The 27,561-nt window shown below is 37.0% G+C and overlaps 2 protein-coding genes and 1 long non-coding RNA gene across 4 annotated transcripts; 2 read left to right on the forward strand and 1 right to left on the reverse strand.

The window, feature by feature from the left end:
• The first annotated feature begins 799 nt into the window (after positions 1 to 799).
• LOC131300755 (uncharacterized) lies at positions 800 to 3,742 on the forward strand. Its single transcript, XM_058326737.1, has 3 exons — positions 800 to 1,021; positions 1,855 to 2,294; positions 2,665 to 3,742. The coding sequence occupies exons 2-3, from the start codon at positions 1,893 to 1,895 to the stop codon at positions 3,505 to 3,507; spliced, it is 1,245 nt and encodes a 414-aa protein (XP_058182720.1). The 5' UTR covers positions 800 to 1,021; positions 1,855 to 1,892; the 3' UTR covers positions 3,508 to 3,742.
• Positions 3,743 to 4,225: 483 nt separating this feature from the next.
• On the forward strand, positions 4,226 to 6,877 carry LOC131300764 (uncharacterized). 2 transcript variants are annotated; one of them, XR_009191058.1, is made up of 4 exons: positions 4,226 to 4,328; positions 4,410 to 4,458; positions 4,786 to 5,578; positions 6,389 to 6,877. It is a non-coding gene; the product is annotated as an uncharacterized LOC131300764 (long non-coding RNA). The 2 variants fall into 2 exon arrangements; XR_009191057.1 differs by having other exon boundaries at positions 4,237 to 4,328; positions 4,403 to 4,458.
• Positions 6,878 to 16,966: 10,089 nt separating this feature from the next.
• LOC131300769 (cytochrome P450 734A1) lies at positions 16,967 to 21,504 on the reverse strand. Its single transcript, XM_058326753.1, has 5 exons — positions 21,008 to 21,504; positions 19,449 to 19,672; positions 19,126 to 19,367; positions 18,602 to 19,013; positions 16,967 to 17,768 (listed from the first exon to the last, which is right to left on the reverse strand). Exons 1-5 carry the CDS (start codon positions 21,285 to 21,287, stop codon positions 17,307 to 17,309), a joined length of 1,620 nt encoding a protein of 539 aa, XP_058182736.1. The 5' UTR covers positions 21,288 to 21,504; the 3' UTR covers positions 16,967 to 17,306.
• Positions 21,505 to 27,561: the final 6,057 nt, after the last annotated feature.

The following is a 27,561-nucleotide window of genomic DNA, read 5'->3' on the forward strand; positions in this document are numbered from 1 at the left end:
TATGTTTATATCCGGTTACACAAATGGACGGCCCCACAACCGCAATGGTTAGTGCGGTTGGTTGGTTCAATTTACAAGGGTTCGATTCTTGGGATTAAGCAGTAAATAGGTACTCTCTCTGTCCTAAATTGCTGGACCCCTACGAAAAGACGTATAATTTTAAGATCAAAAAATAAAATACTCTCTTGTGCATCATTTTTTAAATCTCTTTGCATCATATTAAAGAACTCTTGAAATACTTTAATTTGGTGTAAAGAAACTTAAAAAAAATAATACTTGGAAATACTTTGTAAAGAAGCTTGAAAAATGATGCTTGAAAGTAAAATGCTTTGTTTGGATTGCTTTATGAAAAAAAAAATTCTCAACTCAAAAACACTCATTACTTATACTTTCAATCATTACTCACCTTTATTTCTAATTATTATTATCATTTTTTTCTCTATTATTCTCCGATCATTACCTCTACTTTCAATTATTACTTTCATTTCTCTCTCCACTCATAGCCCTACAAAATTTCTCAAAAACTCATCCAAACACGGAATTTTTTTCGGATTGAAAATTGCACGACTGTGGGGGGCGGGCAATTTGGGACGGAGGGAGTAATTTTTCGTGAGTTTTCTAGTCGTGGATAGCCTCCCTTTGACCGGACTGGATTGCAAGGAGATTAGTCGTGCGTAAACTGATCAAGACACCCACACCGTCGGGAAGAAAAAAAAACAACGAATGGGCCCACCAAACACACAAATGGTATGCCGGTAAAACCCTTACCCTTCCAACCAAACAAAACCAAAACCAATTCTTGAGTAGTTGGCAACTTGGGACGCAATGCATGCCTTTTATTCTTTGTTTATTTAAAAAAAAAAAAAAACTTTGTTTTTTTATTAATTCAAAAACAAAAACACCGAACACACCCCCAAGGCCACAATAATCACGAGATTTCAACAGCAGATTGAAGCGAAAACAAATTCTCAAGCAAACCAAACATCTCTCTCTCGATCGACATCCGATAATTGCTCGTAAGGTCAGTAAATTTTCTTCGCCTCTGCACTTCAATTCGATCAACTGTTTTCGGCCTTTTAATCTAATAAACTGCTTAAAGAAAACATATATATTTTTGTTTTGTTTTGTTTTGTTTTCTGAAAGTAATTCTTGACGGCATGAAATTGTCTAACATTGTCGAAAATTATTCGATTTTGTTTTCTGTTTGTGTGCCTAATGAAGATTGCTACGTTTTTTAGATCAAAATATATTAGGCTCATGTTATTAATAGATGTATACATATGTATATGCCTCTTTATGTAGCTGTTTGTACAGAGTAGATGCTCGGGCGCAAGCGGTGCATGTGCAAATCGTGTTATGCGAACGGGCGAAAGAGAAAAATCTTCAACTGTCATTGATCAATAATGAAATCTGAGATTGTTCTTGTTAGTTTCTTTGTGGTAAAGAGGTAGTTTGAGTTGGCCTCAAAATTGACGTTCACACCAGAAAGGGTGTTCCTTTATAATAGATAATAGAATAATAGATATAAACCCGTTGTAGATGTATAGCAGATATTAGTTTTGGATGTTTCTATTATCAAATAACTCTATTAGGTCAAAAAGTAAATGGAATATGGATTTGTTTCCATGTTATTGGTCATGTATATTCTCTCTATGTACATGTATAAAATTTGTATGTCACTATATATATGTATTATTCGTCTACTGTTTCAATTTTTGCCTAATCCATTCCTCTTATTCATTGCTAGATATGTGATTGTATTTCATAGTTGTCTCAGTTGGTTTTTGTCATAAATTAATAATGTCACTTTGGTCCTCAATCCTCATTGGTTCTTATGTTGATATTGAACGATAGGTTTTGCGCATTGGGATCTCTAGCTGAGATAGAGGACAATGAGATACAGGAAAGGGAGTATTGTCGAGGTCCTGAGCAAAAGTGAGGTGCCATTGTGCTCATGGCGTTGTGCTGAGATAATCTGTGGTAATGGGCACAACTACACTGTCAAATACAAGATGGATCACGGTGCTAGTGACGAGGCAGCTGTTGAAAGGGTGTCTAGGAAGTCAATTAGGCCCTGTCCTCCTCCGGTGAAAAAGTTGGAGAATTGGGTTCCCGGTGATGTTGTAGAGGTGTTTCAGAATTTCTCTTGGAAGATGGCAATTGTGTCCAAGGTTTTGGGTAAGAATTGCTTTTTGGTTAGGTTAGTTGGTTCCTACCTTGAATTCGAAGTCAGTAAAATTGACATCCGGGCACGACAATCTTGGGAGAGTGGCAAATGGTTCGTGATTGGAAAGGTAGTTTTCTGAATCTATGTTATGTTAAATTTTTAATCTTCCACAATCTCCATTCATGTATAACTTAGGAGTTCTTTCTGCAATCTTGATTAATTGCACATTTTGATCTAATGCCCCTGGGTAATGCACCCGTTTTATAGCTGGTACTCTTAATTGGAGATTATACTTTTAAGAACAACACAATAATTATAGTCATGTTTATTTAGTTTGATTCACTGAATTTGGTTTGGGACTTTCAGAGCAATATTGACAATCTTCTAATTTCGAGTTGTCAGGCAGTGTAACAAATATATTCTAGGCGATAGAGTTAATTGGTGTTGACATTTTATTGACCGTGTTCGTTTTGTGTTTTCTGTTTTGGTGCAAGCAGAGCAATGATAACAGTGAAGTTAGGAAACACAGCAAATGGTCGACTCTGAAGTACAATAAGAAGTTGAGTTCCCGAGTACATAACACGGATACAAGAATGAACTCTCATGTAGAAGAGGAGCTTTTTGCTGACAAGGACAACCACTTTCAGGAATCACGCATTGGGTCTGCTAGAACACAGAAGAAGAGGCAGTTGTTCAACTGCTATTCTCAAGTTGGGGCACCCGCACAGAAATTTAGGCTGATTGAGAAAGAGGGTGGGCGTCATCGTCTGCTTGCTGCAAATCCATCCCCTTTACCTGAAAAGGTAGATGCTGCTGCATCCCATAGAGAAATGCTTGGTGATAAACATGTATATACTTCTTTGGACTATGCGAGGAGTCACTTTAGTGAAATGGATATGGAGAGGGAGAAACCAAGTGGAGCTATTGGGATTTCTCATGCATTTAGCTTAGAACCTAATGACGCAGATAATATCACATGCTCTGTGGCTAGTTGTAGCGTTACTAGCAATGATTCCTTTAAGTTTCACTCTAGATTTTCTAGAGATCCTGTTGAAGATATTGAAGGTAATTTTAGCGATGCTGAGTCTGTTTATCATTGGGGGCTTGAGGAAGGGAATGGTCTTCTTCCCTGTCAGGAGGACTTGGCGGCAGAAACTCGTAGGTTAGAATTACATGCCTACCGTTGTACTATGGAGGCATTGCATGCATCGGGACCCTTAAGTTGGGAACAAGAAACTATGGTCACAGATCTTCGGATCTCACTCAATATATCAAATGATGAACATTTGATGGAGCTAAGGAACTTAATTTCTAGTGGTACCAGCGTTCCTCTTTGTTGACAAGGAAAAATACATAAGAACCTGCCCCCTCATCATATTTTCTCCTTCTTTCATTACTTGTGAGTTGATTCATTTGATTTTTGGTAGAATGGCTCATACATAAGTGTAAGAAGCAGGATGAAGTGTCATCTTTTTGTTGCTTTTATTTTAGTTACAGATATTCATATCCCTACAAGTCTAGGTTGAAATCCTTGTACCTCAAACACAGTTAATGGAGTGGATATTTCATAACTAATCTCGATTCTCGTGTATCTTAAATTCTTCTTCTTATCTATTGGGCGAGCACTGGTTTTACATTTGTCAATGAAAAGTTGAAAATTCTTTTGGTTAATTACTGTTTTGTTGAATGCTTAGTGAAGTAAAGATTCGGAAAGGATAACTAGACCTGTAGTGATTACATGAGTTCACTCTGACTGTCTTGACTCTGTCGTTAAGCATACGCTGTTATACGGCAAGATAAGTGTACATTTTTTCTTACGATTTTGTTGTGTGATAAATGTGTTGTTCCTTCTTCTGTTTTCCTGCTTCTCACTTTTGGAGTTCTGGGGTTTTAAGAAAGAGCAGATATGCTCTATGTTTGCTATGAGAATTTTTTGGGTTCGATGCTTCAAATAGCTGATTATATCCATACCATTTGGCAGCATAAGAAGTTTTGTTGAGGACATTATTGATGCTTCCCCTGCATTTTCCAGGCTGGAGTATGAGGCTGTACTTTCAAATCTCTAACGCTGATGTGTGGGTGCCACTTTCTCATTGGTTAGAGAATGGTTCATTTCGGCATCAAACTAGCTTCAAATCCTAGATTTTATGATGTGCCATTGGTATGTTCATTAATTTATGCACAGTATTCTTAGATTTCAGGCCACCTCTGAGCCTTGAATGTATTTTGCCTAAGGATGTAGAACCAGAATTATGTGGCCAAGGGATGTCCGACTCGTGGATTCTTGGAAGGTTTACATTGCAAACCTTTACCTCAGCTCATCTGTATAATTTTGTCTGGTTCTTGCAACTGCATCATTGCACTCTCCAATGTTGCAAAGTTCTTTCATTCTCATAGAAAGATTACCTGTTGACTGGCTATCGAGAGTGATTTGCGTGTATGCGTTTCATTTAACTTCTCAATCCACAGAACAAAATTAAACCAAAGATAAGACAGATTTGGGCAATACCTGGTTGAAGTATGCAAACAACCTACATGTACTATAGGTAATAGAATGTGGAACTCTGTATCATGCTTATTAGATGATGGATTCTGTGCATACATTCTTTTCTGTGAAGCTTGGACCAATAAAGTACGAAGCCAAGAAGCAACACTTAATGGCAAAGAGTAGCAGCAAATAGAATCCAAAAAGAAAAAGGTGAAAGAGAAAAACTTCCCCCTTTCTGTCAATGCTTGGTCATGCAAGGTCAGAAGTTTTCCCTGGCAAGAAGTATGAGAACTGGCATTTTTGCCAAAGATTAGTTCATTTGTAGCCTTGGCATCCATAGTACCATTGGTTAATTGTGGCCAACACTAAATGCCGTCTTTGCAAGTAATTGTTTGTTCATAATTTATGTTCCTGTTATTTGGCTGCTTTTTAGAAGGAGCTTGATGAATATAACAACTGAGCCACTTTCCAAGATGGAGCTAAGGACTTTGGTTGCTATACTTGTTGTCTGCTAGACTGCTACTGAAATCCGGTATCTATGGTTGATGTTTCTATGTGATATTGACATGAAATCTGGTATCTGTGGTTGATGTTACCCTTTTGTGATATTGGCATATTCAAAGATCCATTGGAAAATGCACTGGGTAATTGCAGAATTATTCAAACTTATACTTCACTCTCATTACATTTATGGGGGCCACAATGAATTCCAGTCCCACCGAACTTTTTTCTTGATCGCACCTTTAGGGGCTTATGTCTGAACTTTGGTAGTGCTTTTTTAATGTTTGTATTGTATTTCTTGTTTTGCAAAGCATTGGTTGTTTGAAAAGCTGGGTTGTATGAAACCAGGCCCAAAGATGGAAAGAACTTGGCCTGAGATGAACTTACGGAGGTGAATCATTGAAAGATACCATGCATGACAGGTACAATTTCCTAAAGCATTTGCTTATTTAGGTTGTAGAATTTGCAAAAGCACATGTGCTTGTTTATAAACTATTGTGATTCGTTCTAGGAAACGTTCGTCCATTATTTTAGGTGTAGAGATGGTGCCATAAAAATTTCACGAATTCCCTTGGTTGTTTACTTGTTTGTGTTAAAATACTCCTTTACCTAATCATTCATGTTCAATTAATCATTATGATTCGGACATATAGAGCATTTCAGGGAATGGTACTGCATTTATCAATGATACAGACTTGGGGTTTACTTGGGGAATAATGACTGCAGCTTGTTCTTATTGTGCTGTTGTTTCTGCTGCGACGAGACTTGCAAATGCTGCTTAGGTGTTCTTTGTTGTTGTTGCCCTTATACATTATTTGTTATGATGATTATGTAACCTGAGATTAATAATCACTGACTACAAATCGGGAAGGGAAACATGTTACGTGAAATTTTGTTTTTACAGAATCTTGCTTAAATAAACATCGGTCTTGTTTGTGCTGCTTCGTGACAAGGAAATAGACATGTTATTGCCACTTGGCAGCCTATCAAATTTTAAGTTTGGTGAAAAGCAGTTAGTTTTATGGGCTTGTAATTATACCTTGCACCTCTTGCATAACTTTTAATCCACTGCTTATCATTTACTTGAGGGACTTCAAGTTCGATCTCCTTTCAACTTATCCATATGCAAATCAGAAAATGTGCATAATTTTTCTGGTTAAACATTATATTGGATGTTTTCATTTGTTTCTTCTTTCCATCTTTGTCTTTTTCCTTTTTCTTTAGATGGTCAGAGTCGTCCGGGCCAGCTTACAAGCACCTCGACTAATCCTGGTCCAGTCAAAGGGAAGCCATCCACGCTGGGACTTGGGTTTTCACTGGAAATTACTTTCTTGCAGCTTGACTCCAAGAATTGAACATGGCTGTTTGTGTGGGGAGCAAACCCACCAACCAACCGGATTAACCCTTGGGGCTTCTTTGTCTTTCATTTACGGTATAGTATCTTCTAAGCTCTATCCTGGATGTACATACTTAAAAATGTAATTGCTCAAACCTTGATAAACTACCACAGTTTTTCTACGGGTGAATGAAGATTCATCGAGAAACCAACCTATTGAAACACTACTGTATCTTACAAGAGGTGTAATTTTGCACTTGTGGATGCTTGTTTGATCAGCCAGCCCCCATTGTTCCATAGAGTTGAGGAAGCTTGTTGAAGATTTCATGGCTCTACTAAACTGTAGACTCAATTTTATACAATCATTTTGCTGGGGACCAATGCATGCCAACATTCGGATGACTCGTATACAAGATTATTGAAGCTAGTTCTACTGGGGAATTTTTAGGCCACATCTTTGTAAAGTGTTTGTTGATGAGTTACAGGCATTCTTGATGTGTTTGTTTTTACTTTTTCTACAGATAGGATGTTCGCGGGTTAGTTATATTACTACTAGCGGCAATGGTGATGCGAACTCGAACCTTAGATCTCACAGCCCGAAGTAGTGCACCTTAGTTAAGAGACATGACATTGGTTATAGCCGTCACAATCCTAGTGTAGATGCAACTGTGTCGAGTTTAATAGCCGGTCCGGGGAAAAAAAAAAAAAACTATTTGGAGCTTAGTAGTTGATATGCAAATTCAGTCTTGATCAATGTTTCAAATATAAACCCCATGCAATTACTTTTTGTTCATTCTGAGTTAGCTATGTTTGTTTTGTTTAGGTGCTTAAAAATGGAAATGCAGGTATGGTATCCCGTCTCCTCCATCAAGGAGTATTGTTCTGTCACATTACATCACATCACTATTTGTAAGGAATCCCACAACACCTATGTCGGGACTAAGGCTGCAAACGAATCGAGCTGCTCATGAGCAGCTCGAGACTTGGCTCGGCTCGATTCGATTTATATAGTAATCGAGCCGAGCTTGTTTAGTAGCCGAGCCGAGCTCGTTTAGTAGCCGAGCCGAGCTTAACACTCCAAAGCTCGGCTTGAAAAAGTAGGCTTGATTCGTCTAGAAAGATTCGTTTAGTAATTAAATCGGACTCGGCTCGTTAAGAGCTCGACTCACTAATAGCTGAGCTCGAGTTCGAACGCAACAAAGCTCGGTTTGTTTGCAGCCTTAGTCTGGACTGAAGCTAAGGCCCCACCACGTGTGGGTGGTTATAAGAGTATGTTTAGCCCCACTAAAGACTGTGTGGACTTGAACTTGGGCAATGTCCAACCAAGTCTTTGAGTTTCCACCATTAAAACCAACCCCTCATTGGTTAACTTTGTTGTGTATTGTCATGGGGGAATTGCGTTTTGGAAGAGCTAAAAAAAAAAAGAAAAGAAGTTATGGGGGAATTATGCAGGATTGCCAAAAGTGGTTCGGGCTTGGGCTGCCTAAGAATTTTTGGGCTAAAAAAAGTTTTGGGCTAAACATTTCAATTGCCAAAAGTGCTTCGGGCTTTGGTTGCCTAAGAATTTGATATCAATAAGGAAAATGACGGTTCATGACGCGTTTTGATAATTAATATCTGTTAAGAAAATGCTGAGAATATTTCTTAATATTGAAAATATTCTTTGCGGGTATTAATTATTAAAACACGTTCTTGGCCGTCATTTTCCCTATCCACAGACGATAATCTACCTAAACCTGTCAAGAGGCCTTCCTCGGCCCAATTCCAGCCTGCAAACTAAAATGACTTTTGGTTAGAGGAGTCATATCCACACCGTTTTGTCTTTTTCTGAGGGAGGAATTAAAATGTGAATTTTGAATGTCATTTCACCCCTTTTTTTTGGTTGAATCTTTATTCAATGAATAAGTGAAAATTATAGATCAAGGCGGTTAATCCATAAGGTGACTAATTCATATCAAAGTAAGAAGTGGTAATTAGTATAATTTATTGAAAATGTTACCTGGAAACGTACAATGAAAATGTTTAGGAAAGTAAAATGAATGGTTCAGATTTGAATCTCCATAGTTCCTTTTTTTTTTTGTTGAAAACTATTAATTTTGAATAACTCCTAAATCAAGGATTATTATGATAAATGGGCCCAATGCCATATTTGATGGGGCGTTTTGAATAATAACTGTGGGTCTATTGGTCTCTTGTTTGATCACATTTTACGAGGAGCACCATTTTTTTTTATAACTGGATGTCCAAACTAACTTGCAAATGAAGGGAACTATTAGTGTGTATGGACCCTGAATTTCCCGAAATGGGGGGATCGACAAACCCGTGGGGAGGTGTCTTTTATAGTCCAATGTGTCTGGACTCCTAAATAACACAGTATCATTTATCACATTAATTCTTCCCCTGTCCTCAATCAAAACAAACATGGTAAAAATCTCTACACAATCCATATTTCCAATCAAACAACCGACTTCACTATTAATTCTTCCTCACTACTGATCCCAATCACAAACCGCTCCTCACTACCAATCCCCTTCAACCTAGAACCCGCATCAAAGAAGGCCTCTACGCCGCAACAAACTATACTACACACAAATTTATGAACTTATTATACAAGCTCATGTATGTAACACCCTTTTCCAGTATAGTTTATGTAACATTTTGCTTAATTCCCTTAATTCTTTCCCGAGAAAATCTTCTTTACTTGTTTACATCACTCCATCATGACTGTCCAAAAGTGTTTTGGATGGTTAAGATGTTAATGAAACTTTTCCGGGGAAGTGTTAATTGTGACCGGTCATAATTGAAAACGAATCTCAGCCATTAATTGGGCAAATAGACGGCTGAGATTGCACCACTCCGTGAAAAAGACTATCTCTTCTTTCCCTATTAGTATTTGGTACAATGGCGCATTCACCATATTTATTAGGAAGAGGCAGCAGCATGGCTGCTTGTCTCTCAAGTCCTCTACAAGGTCCCATGTGTCCTTCCATAAAAATTGGATAATATTAAAGCATTTTAATTGTCTGGTATTTATTAGGAAGCTGTGATTAAGGTCCCTTTTTTTCCTTCCAACATTTTGGACATTTTGGAAGAGATGATCTGTCCTAAGATCCTAGTTTCGAAACCTCCCAGGTGCTATTAATTATTTTGGGTCCAGTCCATACAGAGCTTGTTGGAGCTCCCCGCAAGTAACCGATAGGATTAGGCCTCTAGAATTAATCGATGTTTGTATAAGCTGAACCGGACATGTAAGTTATCGAAAAGAGAGATATAGATAGAAATCCTACAAATGAGTTGTACATTGATGTGTGGTTACTTCCATCAAATCCTCTCCCCTTGTCTTATTAGGCATGTCTTCATGATTAGTGCTAGCTCCCATGTGGGAATGCCTCCTTCACCATAGAGTGATAGATCAAACTAGAATTGGAGAAGTAGATAGGATAGAATAGGAAAGCTATTGGTTGTAATCAAGTCACCAAACCTGTAATATTCTTGTCAAGTACTAGTATTAATCATTGTCAATTCATATATACGTGGAAAATTGATTCCATCTCCTTTGCATTTGGATCTTGGATTTTCAAATGAGAAAAAGGAAATAAGTGCAAAAAGAAGGATAAAATCTAGTATATATGCCTCTCTTTTTTTCTTCTGTGAATCTCTCAACAAATCTAGTATGCAAACACCCCCTTAACATATATAATTTTAAGCATTTATGTAATTTTTGTAGATTGGCTAGGACCGAGATTGGGAGCATGTAAAAGCAAACACCATCGAAGTAGAACTGGTACAGTCTACTCGTGCGTCTACTCAGCTCGTGCTTATCCATTGAGTCTAGTGACATATTGCACATTAAGTAGTAGTGTCACGCATTTTTTTTTCCCTCTCTCTCTTATCCATTACAGTATATATTTTTTGATTCAAATAATTAGATGAATAACTATTCATGATATTAATGCAAAGATGATTTTTGTTTCGAAGTGATATGTTATTAGGACGGTTTTAGGTCCCAACCCTATATATAGACATTCACATGCTAGCACGTGAATACGTTGGCAACACTAATAGAGCAAAGCATTGTTGTCATTCTTTTAAAAAAATAATAATAATTAGCATATTAATACACGCGGTGCTCTGCAATTTGTGCTTCACGTTAAGCCCATTATTTTTTGGTCACTGCCAAACAATCCCACATGAAATTCAAAATTGTGTCCCCAATGGAAAATGACACCAAAATAGTGTCTTTGTCCTATTAAAAACTTGCTTGAAAGTTGAAACCATAAAATTCCAAATGGCTACTCAAAATAGGTTTTGTTTCAACTTTTTCAGACTAGCTTTCAGATCTCTTTCTTTTTTCTTATGGAGTAAAATTTGCCAAGAAATTGTATTTTTGATGCTTTTTTCTCCCGCTTTTCCAAATCTATGTTTTATCATAATCAAAGTTGTTACAAAAAAAAAAAAAAAAACCACTACAAATAAAATCCCTTGAGGGTTACAAGACATTAATTATTATTTTTTAAATCTAAAACAATAAGATAAAATAGATTGCATCATGATATATAAGTGGTTCCGGGGGAACAAGGCCACCAGGGTGTGTTGTGCATTCGTTATAGAACTCACCCCGGGACCCATTATTTGATTTAAAGTATTCATTTTGTTTGTCTCATCTAGTAGGTCGTCCATTAAATTTTCAGGTTGATTGAACATCTATAACTATTTGATCGGCCGGTGAGCATTTATCTACCTTACACTTTTATTTTATTTTTAAGAGGGGTCATTTACCTTACATAGATGTTGGTGGTGTGTACTCTCTCTCTCTCAAAATTTGTTTATTTCCATCTAGCAATGTTGGCAAGACAAGTAATTAAAGTAATCTACTGATCTTATGGAGATCAGCTAAATTTTTCAACACTGGCGGGGATATGGATTATATATAAAGAAGTGCCCTCAAATTATGCAAAAATTAAGGGCAGGAAATGCCCAATCATATAGGGTGAGCCCTTGCCTCTTGGTCTATAACAGCCCGACAAAACTCATTAATCAAGGGCAGACACTATATATAGCCAGCTCAATCTCCATTGGATCGTGGCAACTCTGGGAGACATCTTGCTCTTATATATTTTTCTATTTTTTCTATTTTTTATTTTTTTTGGCAAAGCCCCATTTTTAAGTATTGTGAGATTGAAACAATGAGCTGGCCACCATCATTAGATGTAGAGCTTAGACCATCTAGTTGTCTTCTTGTTGCATTATATGGACCTTCTGATCTGTATCCTTGTGACCGGGGATGGTGTTGTGCACAACCGGACCGTTCATCTCGGCAATCAACAGATCGGATTGTCGAGACGGATTGACGGTTGAGATTACTTACAACACCATGCAATCTGGACTGTTGATTGCTGAGATGGACTGTCTGAATGTGCACAACACCATCCCTTGCCAATCCGTCAAATCTCTCTTGGAAAATTTTCAATCAGAAGGTCAAGGTCCACATTCCAACAGTATCATAAATGGTTTAGTGGTTGGGTATTTGGTTGTTAGGCTTGCAAGCCATCAACCTTCTAAAAGTTCTCTTTTTAGTTCATGATTTCAATGTTGTAAATGTTTCTGATAACTTACTTATAAGGTTTTCCGACCAGCTTACAAATGCTGTAAATAGTAGTATTTTGAACAATCCAATTAATCGCAGTTTCATTTTCAAACTCAATTGGTCATGTAGATATTCTAGTACTTGGTAACGTTGCCGATTTTTTTGGATCTAGTTTTTGCTTCCGCAATCAGTATACACATATGTCAATACCTACAAACAAGTACAAGAAACACACTCGCTAGAGGGGAGGGGAGGGGAGGGGATGGGGAGGTGGACGTACTTCCTGTGTTGGTCGCCAGTACAAGAGGGTGGTCGGAGGTGGTCGAGAGGATTGTTGAACAATCCATTCACGTTTTGTTTACATTAGGGGATATGAAATGAATAAACTTGAAGTAGAACATTGAAAATGGTGGAAAGATTTACCGTTGGACATACGTTGGTAATCCTAAAATCAATGATTTAACATATATGAAAAATAAATTTTAACTATTATGTAAAAGGATTAAAATAACAACAATCATATCATATAAAATTCAAATTGTTGAATAAAGTGATGTTCAATTTGTTCATTTCAAATATGTCATCCAAACCCTACCTTTGTCTCATTTGTGGACTTCTCTTGGACAGTTGGACTTCTAATTAGACAGTTGGACATCTAATTAAAGTATTCTGAACTTTATCATGGTTAAACTTTTTTGTATAATTATTATAACCTCTAAGATTCAAGCAATAATTAGTGAATATGCAAATTTATAATCTTAGTTTGTTCCCCATTGCATAAGAAATTAAGCGCTTGACCAGGCCAAGGATTTCTTGTAATGGTCTATTACCCTTTTAAATAAGGGATATTATCAATTATTTTAAAAATTAAAATATTAAACTATTCGACTATGCTTCATAGTTCTTACACACAAGGTTTTAAAAATCAAAATCATGCTTTAATTTTGTGAAAATTCCCAGCTCACCCACATTCCCATTACGGCGATTTTAATTAATGAACTAAAATGAACTAGTAATTTAATTAGATAATTGCAAAACATGTTGCTTTATTATATGATAAACGCTTTAGGATGTTACATTTGTCGTTTAGTGAAGATTGGGAGACATTATTGCTTTGATGAAATCTAATAAGCGTGCTTAAGACAAAGCACAAAGGAACAAAAGCCTCTTGCATCAATAATGAAAGACAAAGATCGATTAGGATGTGTGGATTACTACTAATTACCCTCGATTAGTGAGATAAATTTATATAAAGGGAAAAAAATATCGTGCAAGTTCATGAGTACTTGATAAATTTAGAAATGTCACATACTAGCTTTGATTTGATTTTGTTAGTACTAAAAAAAAGACTCAGTTAAATGATTAGTTTTTGAGATTAGGCAATCCTCAATGAGAATCACTGAGTGAGTTGGTGGTGCTGTATAGTGGGTTGTGACTGTTGTGGTGATTATGATTCTGTTCTGTCAGCGTTTATGGGCGACTGGGTTTAGGTGTGATGATCTATAGGGTTTTTTGTTTTGTTGATGTTTTTTTGATTCTTTCTATTTTATCCTCCGTTGAGGGGGCTTTCCCAACTCCTATGTGGGTTTTTTTTTTTTTTGGTAACCGAGGAACAACCCTACAGCCGAGTCACTATTGGACCCAACTGCGCAATCCAAACTTCGGGAGCAACTAGCACAGCAACCCACCGCCATGACCCCCCTTGCGTTGATCGGAGATGTGCTCCATCTATTCTGCGCATTAGGTTGTGTGAGGTCTTGAATGCTCGGCATGGTATTTAGGCCTCCATTATGGTTGCTATATTCCCTCTTTCGGGATGACTGCCTTTTCGTTGTTATCCCTTTGTTATCAATGAATATCATCCTATCGATTGGAAAAAAGAAAAAGAAAAAGAAATGAGAATCACTTTGGAATAGTTGTAAACAACTTGCATATATTGGCATAATTATAATAGTATTAGTAGCGCAAATATATCATTTGGCTGGGTTTTCGAGATTATCGTAACACGCAGTCCAAGGTTAGTGTCATAATTATTATACAGGAACAGGTTGTATCACAGTTAATACGCACGTCGTCTCCCATAGAGAAGCGATGTATGTATGTACAACATCTATACAAGTAATTAAAGAATTTTTGAAAATAAAGGAGGGGTTTTAAGTAATTATGGGTGGGATCACATGCTTCAAGCATGCTTTGATTCCTTTAAGAAAAGCTAAGTAAAAATGTGAGAGAGGGAGGAGAGAGAGAGAGAGAGAGAGAGAGAGAGAGAGAGAGTCCCCCACCACATGCTTCATTGGAACCATCAAATCCCAATTAGGAACAGTAATCCAAGACAGCATGAGGAAGATCCCAAAAAGTAATACAAAAGAAAAGTTTGGGTTCCCTCAATCCTCTATATTTTTTTTTAATGGCCATAATGTGCGGAGATGATTCTTGATTAATTCTTTAGCTACAGACAATTTTTCAGTTTTTCGTTTCACATATTTTACGAATTAAAAACATTTAATTTGTATCTTTCAGAAGTTCCGTCTTGAGAGAGTGGGAGTGAGGAATGAAAATCATTCGATAGTCCCATTGAGATTCGAACATGACACCAGCTAAAGAAAAGTCTTGGGCTACGGTATTTTCCTAAAGTCAAGTTACACTTGCGGGCTAACATCGTCGTATGGCCAAACTAAATACTCCCTCCGTCCCTTTTTAAGTGTTCTGCGTCATAATTTCAACTTATTAAAAATACATCATTATTACATCTTTCACATCAACTTTTTTCTCCACTTTCTCTATTTACCCATCATCATTACACTTTTACTCACTTACTTTTTAAAATGGAATCTACTTTTAGGGACAAAATAGATAATTCACCAACTTTTACCCGCTAACTTTACAAAATGGACACTTATTAAGGGACAGTCCAAAATGGAATACCGGACTATAAATAAGGGACGGAGGGAGTAAAAGTTTTACAATCTCTTTAGATGGCTAGAAATAGAGAGAAACGAAAGAAATCAAGGAAAATCCTTTCACTTACTTGGATTACTAAAAAGCACAAGAAATGACGAGAAGCGATGATAAATATATGACGGGAAGAAAAATAATTTTTACCGACATATTTTGTTTCTCACCAACTTTAACTTAAGACGAGATTTCGAGAGAAATTGCAATCGTCTTTTTGTCCTTCCATTTCTCAAAATCCAAAGGGTCTGTTAGAACCCGACGACTGGCTAGCTATCCCGGCCACTTGTTGGTTGGTTGGTTTCTTCAATCTTGATTTTCACTACACTATGACTAGCTCCAAGCCCTAAACCCCATACAAGGGAAAAAACTTATAAAAATCCATATGCTTGCTGGGTTACAGTTAGCTTGCCTTTAAAACAAGACATTTTCATGCCTTGGGCATTGCAAGTGTTATTTGCTTTTTTACCTTTGTAGTAACACAAGAGAGCACAAAATAAAGTGACACTCACCTTCCAAGGAGAGGGCAATGGGGTTGAGTAATTTGAGGAGGAGGAGGAGGGTAGAGTTGAAAAGCATAGGAAATACCAAAACATATGGGAAATTGTGGTTCTCTATGGAATTGGGGAAATCCATTTTCCACTTTTCTTGATTAAATTAGCACTAATTGATTCAAAAAATTGCTTGGATTTTGGTCCATTCTTCCTTTTTAGACCAGAGAATAGGGAAGCAAGAGAAGGAGATCAGGGGAAGTATATAGAATTTTGAATAGTGGGATTAACCTTAAATTAGAAGTCTTAGGCCTAATAACTAGGATTTAATCCAACTAATCTCTAGCTACGTACATGTAGTACCTCGTCTTACATATGATAGGTAATTATCGGGTCCGAATCCTGAAAGTAGCGACCTCAACTAGAAGTAGAAACAATTATTACTTCGTCATTCGCCTTGTCTGTTGAATTCGTGAAGTCTGATTAGTATCGGACGGTACCTGAGGTCCTTCCATTAACACAAGTCCAACACTTTCAAGTACCTCTAGTATTTCCTAAGTATTTCATTTCGGTAAACCTTAGCATTTCTTGGCAACTTAATTAGCCATTATCGTCACTTTCTCAGAAATACAAGAGAATTTAGTGCGAGCTAGCCATACACAGAGACAAATCCGCGAAAAATCTTTGTGTTTGCTTTTTCTTTGTGGTTGGATTTTTTTTTTTTTAGAATACAGAGTATCCCGAGTCAACTTACGCATTCCTCGGACTAATTTTTACAGTCCCTCTCAAAGTCTTTTCACATGCTTGTGCGTTTAGGTGAGATGGCCCCAAAAATTACTGATAAGGAAAGTTGAACTTGAAAACTTAAGAGAGCAATCCCGTAAATCCCCAGCCAATACCACCACGCTAATCCTTTGGGATTTGTGATTGATTTCTATTTTTGTTGTTAGTGCTACTACTTTGTTTGTGTCTAGTTTCTTGTCCAACACCGACCAATGAGCTATCAACTCACCATCATAGATAGCACCAACCATCAATTGGAAGATAATTAGCCTTGAACCTTAAGTGGGACATGGAATTTCCATCAAATTGAAAAGACCACATCTTCTATGCCAAAAAATTTTGTGTCACTGTGCCGAAAGATTTTTCGACTATTGGATTTAAAATATCAAAAGAAAAAATCACACAATCCAACAATCGAAAAATCTCCCGACACAGAAGTACAAGAGTTTGCAGAATTGAGGAAATCCAACCCCCAAATTGAAGGCTTGTGTACTAAATTATGAAGCACCCTTAATAAGATATTAATCCATTACTAGTATTTTTTTTTATAATCAGATGTACGGGTCATCTTACGCGCATCTCAACAAAATTCGAAGAGACATCCATTCTTGCTACTTTGGGTGATGTTAGGCTACAATTTAAAAGTACCCATAAGATCAAGTTTTTCTTGGAACTTCAAAATCACTAGAAATTAAGAAAGGGCCTTCAGATTCCAAACTTTTTCAATATTACCAGTACAACCTAACCATTTGACATTCTCCATGGTATAATCCTACTACAAAACTGTGTTAGATAGTTGTGCAAATATACATTATAAATACACATGAGATAACCAAGACAATTAGCCACTAAAATCCTACAACTATCGAACACTTGGGGCATTGACACATGGGGGGGTTAGCATGAATGCAACAATGGGTATTTTTGTCACTCCAATGCAAAAAACTATATGTGCTCACACACAAGCCATAGTACTACATCTAGAGCTGGCAGTAATTTAATTACGACCGTTGATCTCGATCGGCATCGAGGTTGTCGGCCAATCTTCGAAAGACGATCGGTGCACCGTATTGCGGGTAGAGGATCATCAGGACCGTTGGTGCGTGTTGATAACGCGGGGACAAGTGGAAGGAGAAGCGTTGCAGCATTATCGCGATCGTTAGCTTCGCTTGTAGGATGGCAAGGTTTTGTCCGACGCAAGTGCGGACCCCGAGGCCAAATGGAATGAATGCCACGGGATGCTTCGCTGCGCGGGCCACCCCATCGGAGAACCGAGCGGGGTTGAATTCGTTAGCATCGTTGCCCCATATAGCTTGGTCGTGATGAACGGCCAAGATCGGTATTAAAAGCTCGGTCCCGATTGGAATCTTACATCCCCCAAGCTCCACATCCGCTTTCGCCCGTCTGATTGTTGCCACAATTGGTGGATAGAGTCGCAAGACTTCATTGAGGATCATGCTCAGCTGAACACCAAATCATAATCGTTTACAGTTAGAATCTTTGTTAACAAAATTACCCCAGCCCTTCACCATTTTGACAATCATGCCCTTAGTGTTTAATTTTATATTGGCAACTTTGCCCCTACGAAATATATGTATTTTTAAAAATATTTTGGATGTCTGAATGGAATTAAGCCTCTTTTGGAGAAGTCTCAAAAATATATTTTTCAAATATATACTTTTGTAATAAATAAAAAATCAGTATTTTTTCAAGGCAAAACATTCTCTCCTCCATATATATTCGTGTATATAAAACTAAAATAGAAAAGACCACTTATACAAAAAAAGCAAAATCCTTTTGTTTACGCTAATTTGCTAAAATTTGATATGTATTTTTGTACTTCCTGCTTTCTCTCGTTGTTAGGATTAAAACAAAAATATCGACAAAAGCCTAAAATTAACACACCACCCATTTTTGCTGTAAAAACTAAAAATATTCACAAAATACCCAAAATGTTTTTAATAACAAGGCTTTTGAGCTCTCCCACATTAGACCAAAAAACAAAGGGTATTTTTGTAAAATCATAAAGCGACATAAACAAGGCAAAAAAAACATGATTTTTGTATTTACCAAAAAAAAAAAAACTCCTTTTCATAATGCTTGTCTAGTCCGCAAAAATAACACAATTTTTGTAAGAAAAATTCAACAATTTACAAGATATCAATGAGTTCTTTTAATTTATGAAAAAATTGTAAATTTTTTCTTGAAACAAATAAATTTTTTTGTTCTCGTTTTGCGGTCTGGATAAACATTTTGTGACGGAGAAAGTATGATTTTTGTACATTTATTAGCTTACCGACTTAAGCTTGGCAATGTCATCTTTGGAGGGTATGTCACGTGGTCCACACACCTTGAGCACCTCGTCACGTGCTAGTACCTGCCACTGCGGGTGCATAGCTAGCAAAACGGTCGTCCACGTCAGCAAGTTCGACGTGGTTTGCTCTCCGGCGAAGAAGAAGCTCTTGCACTCCTCCGCGATGTCGTGCACCGTGATTTTCGACGAGGGAAAGGAATTCAATTCCGTCCTCATACGGACAGATGATTCCTTCGCACTCGCTTGAATCATGAGTCCCAGCAAATCCTTTGGCCCGTTCCCCACCCTTTCGTTGCACGAATTCTCCCTCCGCTTGTCGATGAGATTTACGAGAGATTTCTTGATTTCCTTGTCCAATTTCCACGACTTCATGTTTCTTTTCGTAGGCAGGAATCTAGAACGAAAGTAACTAATTCAAAGCTTCATAGAACAAGTGACAACGTAATATAACATAACGTTTAATTTGAGACATTGGAGCAATGTGAAAATTTGTACGGACTAATTACCTATAGCCGGGAATGAAAACCTTTTGAAATGCCTCGGATGCGAGCACCATCTGCTGCGCTTGTAGTCGGAAAATGGCTTTTCCATCTTCGTAGCTGCTGCCAAATGCTGTTCGGGTGATGATGTCTTCTGTGAGGGTTTGGAACCATTCTGAGACTTCAACTTCCACCTCACCGGAATCCGACATTGCCACCCACTTCTCCAACATTTGTATCACACTTTGCGCCGCCATCGGTATCAACAACTAGAAACAACTCAAAATTTAGCTACGAATTTTGCAGAAATCAAACAAGTACTAAACTCTTGGCTTTTTTTAGGGACTTACTTTAAGATTTTCCATGTGGAAAGTAGGAGTGATGATTTTCCTATGGTGAGCCCATTTTTCTCCTTTGAGGCTAAGGAGTCCATCACCTTCAAGTTGTTTAATGAGCGGGTGAGCCTCATTTTTCTCGTAGAATTCGGACTTCGACGTGAAGATTTCTCGGATGAGGTCCGGGTCGGACACGGTGAGACGGACCGTGGGTCCGAACCACACCAGAAATGTTGCACCTGTGGTCAAGCACAGAGTAATGAAATGTTACAAGGAATCAACCTAGATAAATATGGTAACAATAGGGACTAAATCATAAATTAAATTTTTTTAGGAAGATGCAGTCCTTTTAACAAGTGGGAAATACCATAGGGCTTCAAGTAGTAAGTGTCCAATTACCCAAAAAAGGGCATGAGAAGGAAACAAGACAGACACACAAAATTGAGAGCTCAAGGATAGTGGACCCTACAATGGCCAGGAGAGAGAGAGAGAGAGAGAGAGAGAGAGAGAGAGAGAGAGGAACAAGACAATTCAAAAACATTCATACCACTAGCAAACACATAATCATTATCAGAATTTAAAGTTCCCCACAAAAAACCAGAAAAAACCAGAAGGAAATCAGAAAAGGTAATGAAAGGTCCAAGGCCATGTACCAGTTGAAAAACTCAGAGCATTTTTTTCATTAAATTGTTTGGAAAAGTACAAATTAGAAATTACTAATTCCTGTGATTTTTTGGACAAGAAAAAAACAAATTTCTCTTTCCAAGCTAGCTCCTAGGAGGGTCATAGTAAAAAAGAGGAAGGGTAAAATTGGAAAAAGAGTAAAAAAGGAATGAGAAAAAAGGAGGAGAGTAGTGGAACAGTCTGAACTTTGATGGAAGTCCAACATCTCAAGGCTACAAAGCTGAGATAAGGCTGTGAAAAATTTGAGATCCTTTCAAAAGTACAAACCTCAACTAAAAAACCCATGATTGGTAAAAGGAATTTAAGTTGAGCAAAACTCCAAGCCAAATCCATACCCACAAGAAAACTTCAATAAAGATCATCACTCACTCTCATAGAAATTTAAATAAAACAACCACACCCCATAAATGAATCATTTATAGTATGCTTTTGATCTCATTTTTGGGCAAATATATATTTTTTGTGTAAGTAGTTTTGAATGACTCATTTTTGAAGGTTTCTAAATACTCATCGGTATCTGTGGTACTGTCACGCATTTGTCAATATCAACCGGTATAATGACATATTGTCAAATACTAGTATTAGAGATCCAGAATTCTTTTATGTATCGACCGATATTAACAGCCTCTGCAGATTTCAAATTCTAGAAACTTTCTTGGGTAAAACAAGGAAAAAAAAAAAGAAGAAGAAGAAGAAGAAGAAGAAGAGAGAGTGATGTTAAAACTCAACCAACCTATTTATTTATTTTTTGAATCTTGACCACAATTTTCAAGAGGCTAGACTTAACTCAACAGAACAGAGTTCAAACTCAAACACACACACACAAAAACAGAGGAGAAGCAGAGACAAAAACAGAACATATTCAAAAACAGAGAAGAAAGAAGTTTTACCATAGATTTTCCTCCAGTGATGGTAGAAAGAGAGGACTCTAGGCAGAATGTTGTGAGAGAAAGGCATGGGCTGAGCAGAGGCCTTCAACATTAAGCTCAGAAGCTCCTTAGCATTGCCCAAGAAGAATCTATAAGGAGGCCCTCTGATCCCTTGCTTCGAAAAATGCCGCTCGATCTTCCTAGGCCTCCACCAGAGCAAAACCAAGACCCTCAGCACAATCACCGCAACGATCAACAACACACCCATTACCTTCAGCAAGTAGAAGCACAGCTCCTCCATTTTTTTTTCCCCGGTTTCAGCCGACCCCAATTATCGGGACACGAGGCTCGGTTTGGAATCGAATGGCGTTCGGGGGTTAGAAAACAGAGCGTGAGAGGGTATGTATGTAAGTGTTTGTTGGAGCAGCTTTTCTCTTGTGTGCTTTCTTATCTTCTTTTTTTTTCTTTCTGGGTTTTGTTTGTTATCAACTTGTTAGTGTGTTGGCTTTATAATACCGACATACTGTGTTTGAGAGAGAGAGAGAGAGAGAGAGAGAGAGAGAGAGGAGAGGAGGGGGATTGGCAAGGCCAACGGCGTAGGGGCCGCCAATGGGAATTATGAGGGTCAACGAATTAGTTATTTTAATTCTTGGAATTTTTTTTTGTTAAAGACGAGGTTGCCCCTTGTCTTTTCGTTGTACAGTAGTTCTCTCATTTTATCCCCTCAGAATCTATTGTTGGTGATTCGGGGAAAAGAAAAAAAAAAGCATCTATTTTTGGCTTTTGTACCGAGTAAGAAAGAAAATGAGGAGATTTCTACTAGGGGTGAGCATGGACTGGATTGGTTCGGTTTTATAGTAAACTAAGAACCAAACCAATAACTACGGATTATGAATTTGGAGAATCAAACCAACTCACAAAAGGCATAGAACTTAAACCAATCCAAATCATTAAAATACGGTTCGGTTTCTGTTTTAAACTATCGTTTGCATATATAGAAAATTAGGGTAATTAGTCTTGGTAGTGAAGGAATTATAGGAATAGGAATTGGAATTGGTTTTCATGTATAGAAATTTAGGAATTAGACTATGGAAGTTGACTGATCTGGCGATGTTTTTTATATATAATAAATTAATAATCACATGAAATTAGGATTGGGTTTGATATATAGAAGTTTAGTCTAAATTATCTTTGGTAGGAAAGAAAAAATAAATATTGCAGTGGATTTAATATGATCAATAAAATTAGAAAAGTAGTTAATTAAGGCTCTCATATAATTTATTTGAAGAATCATAATTAAATTATATATATGTATTATACGGTTCGGATCAGTTTGGAACCATAACTGTGAACGTATATCCACAAACCAAACCATATAACGCGGTTTCTAATTTTTTAAACTATGACCAAACCATATTATTAAAAAATCAAACCAAATCTTTCGGTTTATATTGGCTTGGATTGGATTCGCGGTTTGACGGATTTTTTGCTCACCCCTAATTTCTACGTCTTTCTCTCAACGGAATCTAAAAACTATTTTTCCTTGGATCTGGGGATGCTGTCAAACAGGTGCAGAGCGTCCAATTCAGTCGTTTATCTCGGCACGGACGGCTCGGATCAAAGCTGAGTGTATACAAATTTGAACCATCTATTATTCGGTTAAGATCTGAGTCATCGATTGCCGATATGAGTGGCCGGATCGGCCGCTCTCCACCGCTCACATTCCCTTGTTCTTTGTAGTTATTTTTATTTACCTATGCAAAACAATAATTTATCTGGAAGTTGAGAATGAAAAAAAAAAAGTTACACCATTGCCATATCTAATTCTTTTTCAGCAAAATTTTTACTAAATATTTTTTTTTTAAGACTTTCTTTTGAATTACAATTGTTGCTGCAAGCATGCTTTATTATAGCTTTAAGTTCTGTTTTTAACCACAGATTTTCGATTCCAACACAAGTAGATAAACGTGCAATTGTCGTAGCTATGAAATTTATGGTTAATATATAAAGTAAAAGCTATATTGTACTAGTGAATTTTATTTTATTTTTGATCCGCATATCGTACTAGTGATTTGATGCTCCTTTAAAACGTGACATTTCTTGGAACAAAGAGTTTAACTATTCTTGAAAGGAAGGGCACTTTGGTAAGTGGGAAAACCATACTGTATAACCTATTTTTCTTGATGCTAATCCTACAATTTAGGTGCAAGGGTATCTTCGTCAAATTATTGTTATTATTTTTTAGAACCCTGTCAAATTTATGATCTGACAGAAGGGCATGAGATGTATGCATAGTACTTATATTGCTTGCTTATATTTATTCGGCTGATTATATACTTTTATTTGGAAGTAAGGGAGGCAAAAGCAAAACCTTCACTAATGAAGACAATTTTTTTTATTTTTTTCTTAAATAAAATTTTCGATTACTTTTGATTCCCAATGAAACATGAAGGACTTGTACATGAATGTTGAATAATGATGCTGAAAGTTTTTGAAATTAATCCAATTGCGAAATCATAAGTGTTTATACTTATCGATATTAGAAGAAAAGTTATAACCATTACAACAATATTTTGGACGGTCCATGAATTTATAGGATCGAAATATAGGAATCGAGTTATTTGCACGTAGCATGCGGTTTACGGCTACATCCAAAGAATCTTTCATAGTCGCTCGGCTATCTCTTTATTTCTTGCTGTATCCATTGATTTTATCACACATTTCTTACCTACCATAAAGTTATTTAAGGTTTTACACTCTATGTGAACAATAATGATGAGTTAGGCCAAAGGACGATGGTAGCCCACAAGTGCAACTTGACTTTAGAAAAATACTATAGCCCCTAAGTGGTGAAGAATCAACATAGAAATGCCAAACAACTACTCGAATCCTCGATGTAAAATCCTAGCTCTTTTACCCGAGAATTCTAAAACTAAGGTAGAAATACTCTTTCCTTATATGTATTAATGACATTGCCCTAAACAATTGATTGTAGTTTTCGACGTTGATTATTTGACAGTTTTTTCACATCAATTTTAAATAGGGTAATAGGCATAAAAAATTTTGTCCTAAACATTTGATTGTACTACTATCAACGTGATTATTTGATAGCTTTTTCCCATCAACTTTAGATAGGGTAATAGACATCGGAATTTTTGTTTGTCGGACCTAAGAAAAAGACGAAACAAAAGAGTGAAAAGAAGAGAGGAGGAAATATTTGTGAAGGGATGGATCAATGTTTTGGTAAATAGATTCTTACTTGTTCCCAAAAGATGGTTTTATTTGGAAGGGTAGCTAGAGAGAGGAGAAGAGGCACAATGGGGGTTGTTATTTTTGGAATGTTGCTCTTAAATTTGGTCACATGGGAACAAGGCTGTCTATTTAAGGGTTCCTTTCTATAGTTTTGGTGGGGAAATATGCTTTGGGTTGAGCCAACAATGAGTGCCCACTCAAGGGCAACTGCCCCCCTAATCTTGTCTTAATAGACCCAGGACATGTTTGGGCCTTGTGCCCTTCATGGGTCCTACATCTCACACAGCAAACTTTCAAGGAGCAAAACTAGGCCTCAATTTTGAGCTGAGGGACTAAATTGTCCCACTTCAATGCAAATGTCTAAACATTTAAAAAAGCCCTCAAAAAAGTTGGGACAGGGGATGCTGCTGACCATTTTCCTATAGCGCGGTGCCAAGTGGTCGATTTGGCAGTTCGTCTCGGCACAGGCGGCTCAGATTGAATTTGAGGGGATAAAAAAATTGAACTGTTCATTACTCGGAATCAATCCAAGCCGTCGATTGCCGAGATGAGCGGCCGAATTGGCCGCTCAGCACCCGCTCTGCAGGGAGATGCTCTGCACTATCCCCAATCCAAAAAGTTCACCTTTGTGCCTATAACAATACCATCATTAGTATGAAATTTGTGCAGTTTCTAAAAATTAGTATTTTAGAAAAATACTAATTCGTATGATTATTTTACCCAGTAAAATATACCAATGTAAATTGATCCAAACAGTAGAAGTTCAAGGGAAAAGGGAATAATAGTGTAGCTGTGAATCAATGCTAATGATAAAAACAAATCTTCACAGGGTGGAGCCATGTGCCCTACACAATAGGGCCTACAGATCTTAAAAAAGATCATGGCTACAAAGCAATGAAATCCAATATAAAATAGTACAAAAGAGAATTATCAATTAGAATATCGTGTTGATGATGAGCACAGGCCTAGTTTTTTTTTTTTTTTTTTTTTAAGAAAAAAATACTACTTGGCTTTATGGGGTATTTTTTTTTCTTTTTTGTTTTGTTCTTACTCAAATTGTTTTCGTCTTTGCTAGTTTTGCGTCAAATTTTTGTGTATTATTGATTCTTTGTGGATTATTGATTCGTCTTAACGAGGAGAATCTGAAAAGTAAAAAATTGAGATTTTTACCCTATCTTTTTTTGGAACATTTCAAATTTAGCGTAAAAAGTTGAATAAGAATTTAAAAAAAAATAAGTCAAGTTGACTTCTGTTTTTTTTTTGGAAACTAGACCTCAATATTAGAGGATGTGGCTAAGAATTTTCCCTCCAATATAGCCATCTGGGAATACCATTTTTTTTTTTGGTTTTAGATTTTTTGGGTGGGTATTTCAAACGGAGTGAGTCCTCTTTGGTTCCCTTTGATGATCAAATCTATTCACTTTTAGATCTTGTTGGAAACATTAACTATGCGACAAATCATGGCCATATGATTTTGATCAATATAATTCCAAAATAAATTTAACTACAAACAACGATGCACACTACATTAGAACCCATTTTACCATCATCTGTATCTAAAAATGATGGGTTTCTGCAAACATTGCTTATCGAACCCAATGGATGTGAATATTTTTTTTTATCAGCAATGCAAATTATTTTCTATAGGATTATCGACGAGCTAAAAAAGTGGACAGCTTCGATCAGTGACATGAGCTTAAGAAAAGCTCAAAAATCAATGCACCAAGATCGTCAAATCCTTTTTCAAACTCAAATCAATGTAAACGTTTTACTCCCTCCGTCTCAAAATGACGGGCAGACCTAGCGCAATGGTAAAGTTGCTCCATTGTGACCTGGAGGTCACTACGGATTCAAGTCGCGAAAACAGCCTCTCTGCTTACAAGAGACAAGACTGCGAACATCAATCTTTCTCTAGATTCCGCAATGGCGACAACCTTGTGCACTATATTTGCCCGTCTCAAAATAAAAGGACCAAATTGTTAGACTCTTCAAAATTTCTCTGCCATAACAGAAGGACAAGAGGACAAACTGAAATATGCAATCACCTTATAAGGCCTGGAGTTTTCGAAAATGACCAAAATAATCCACCCAAAAAAGCCTGCTGGTGATGTATAGCAGTAGCTTTATTTGAACAAATTTTTTTTTTTTTTGAACAGCAAAAGAGCTTTATTTAAATATTGATCAATTTCTCTCAAATTTCTCCTTTTCTCATGTCAGATTATAACAGAAAAGCTGCAGATCGGTTGCACTTTGGAGGGGAGAAATAGCACACCATTTGTCAGTTTCTTAGAAATGGGGTACCAACTGGATTTATGGTACTCATTTAGTGATTTCTTATTTCAAGCAATTTCTTATTCCTTTGTTATCTTTTTGTTTTCTTACTTTTGTTTTTGAGTGATGAAAGAGAATCAATTTCGATTAGGAGAAGCTCTCATTCCCCCACCCCCAAACATTTTTGTGTTATTTGATTATTTTTTAAGGAAGAAAAGGTAGGAGAAATTAAGAAAGGAAAAACAAGGTATCTTCTTTTTTAGAAAGATGGACGACGAGTCCCATGAAGGCAATATAAAAGTTCACAGACCAGACACTCCATGAAAAATGGCCTTTTTAGCACAATTACGTGCGGTTTAAGGACACTTTTAATTGGACGGCTCAAACTGTGCACTAAACTCCTGTAGTGCATCCCGGTATAGGATTCTCGGCTCACAAAATTTATGACTCCATAGTAATAGTAGAAGAAATTGAAGAGAAATGTAAACATCATTGTTGATTGTGCACACCATGGATTACAAAATTATTGCAGGCATGAAGGCAAAGATTTTCTTAGCAAAATGTGGTGGGCTATAGGCTTAATTATGAACCCTCCAATGTCAAAGGTGAGCCCAAGGAATGGAAGCAAACTAGGAAATCAATCCAAAATCATCAGAAGAGGATTCATGCATTTGCATGAGATGACCCAATTAAATATTGGAAAAACTCAAACAACAAGTGGAAGTGAATTGATTACCAAAGCAATTTTGGGGAATCTTAGAATTGACATTGAGCCATAAAGTTGGACCCATTTTGGCATGGGTTGAGAGAACTTGGAAAGTGAGAGAAGGATAATCGTTAGCCAAAAAGAACAAACAGTGAATATGGACATATGATTAACATGTATTTTAGGTCAACAAGCTTTGTCGTAATGGGTTTTCTGTGTTTGGTTTCTTGTCAAACTTGTGTCTTGTTTGGATAGTGTGTTGAAAATTTTTGGATTTGGTTTTTGGGGTGATGAATGTAGAGAGAAATTAGGATAATCATTAGAGTTAGATAGAGAGATAAATGAG

This window comes from Rhododendron vialii, chromosome 1a (genome assembly GCF_030253575.1).
Source record: "Rhododendron vialii isolate Sample 1 chromosome 1a, ASM3025357v1".
Taxonomy (NCBI): domain Eukaryota; kingdom Viridiplantae; phylum Streptophyta; class Magnoliopsida; order Ericales; family Ericaceae; genus Rhododendron; species Rhododendron vialii.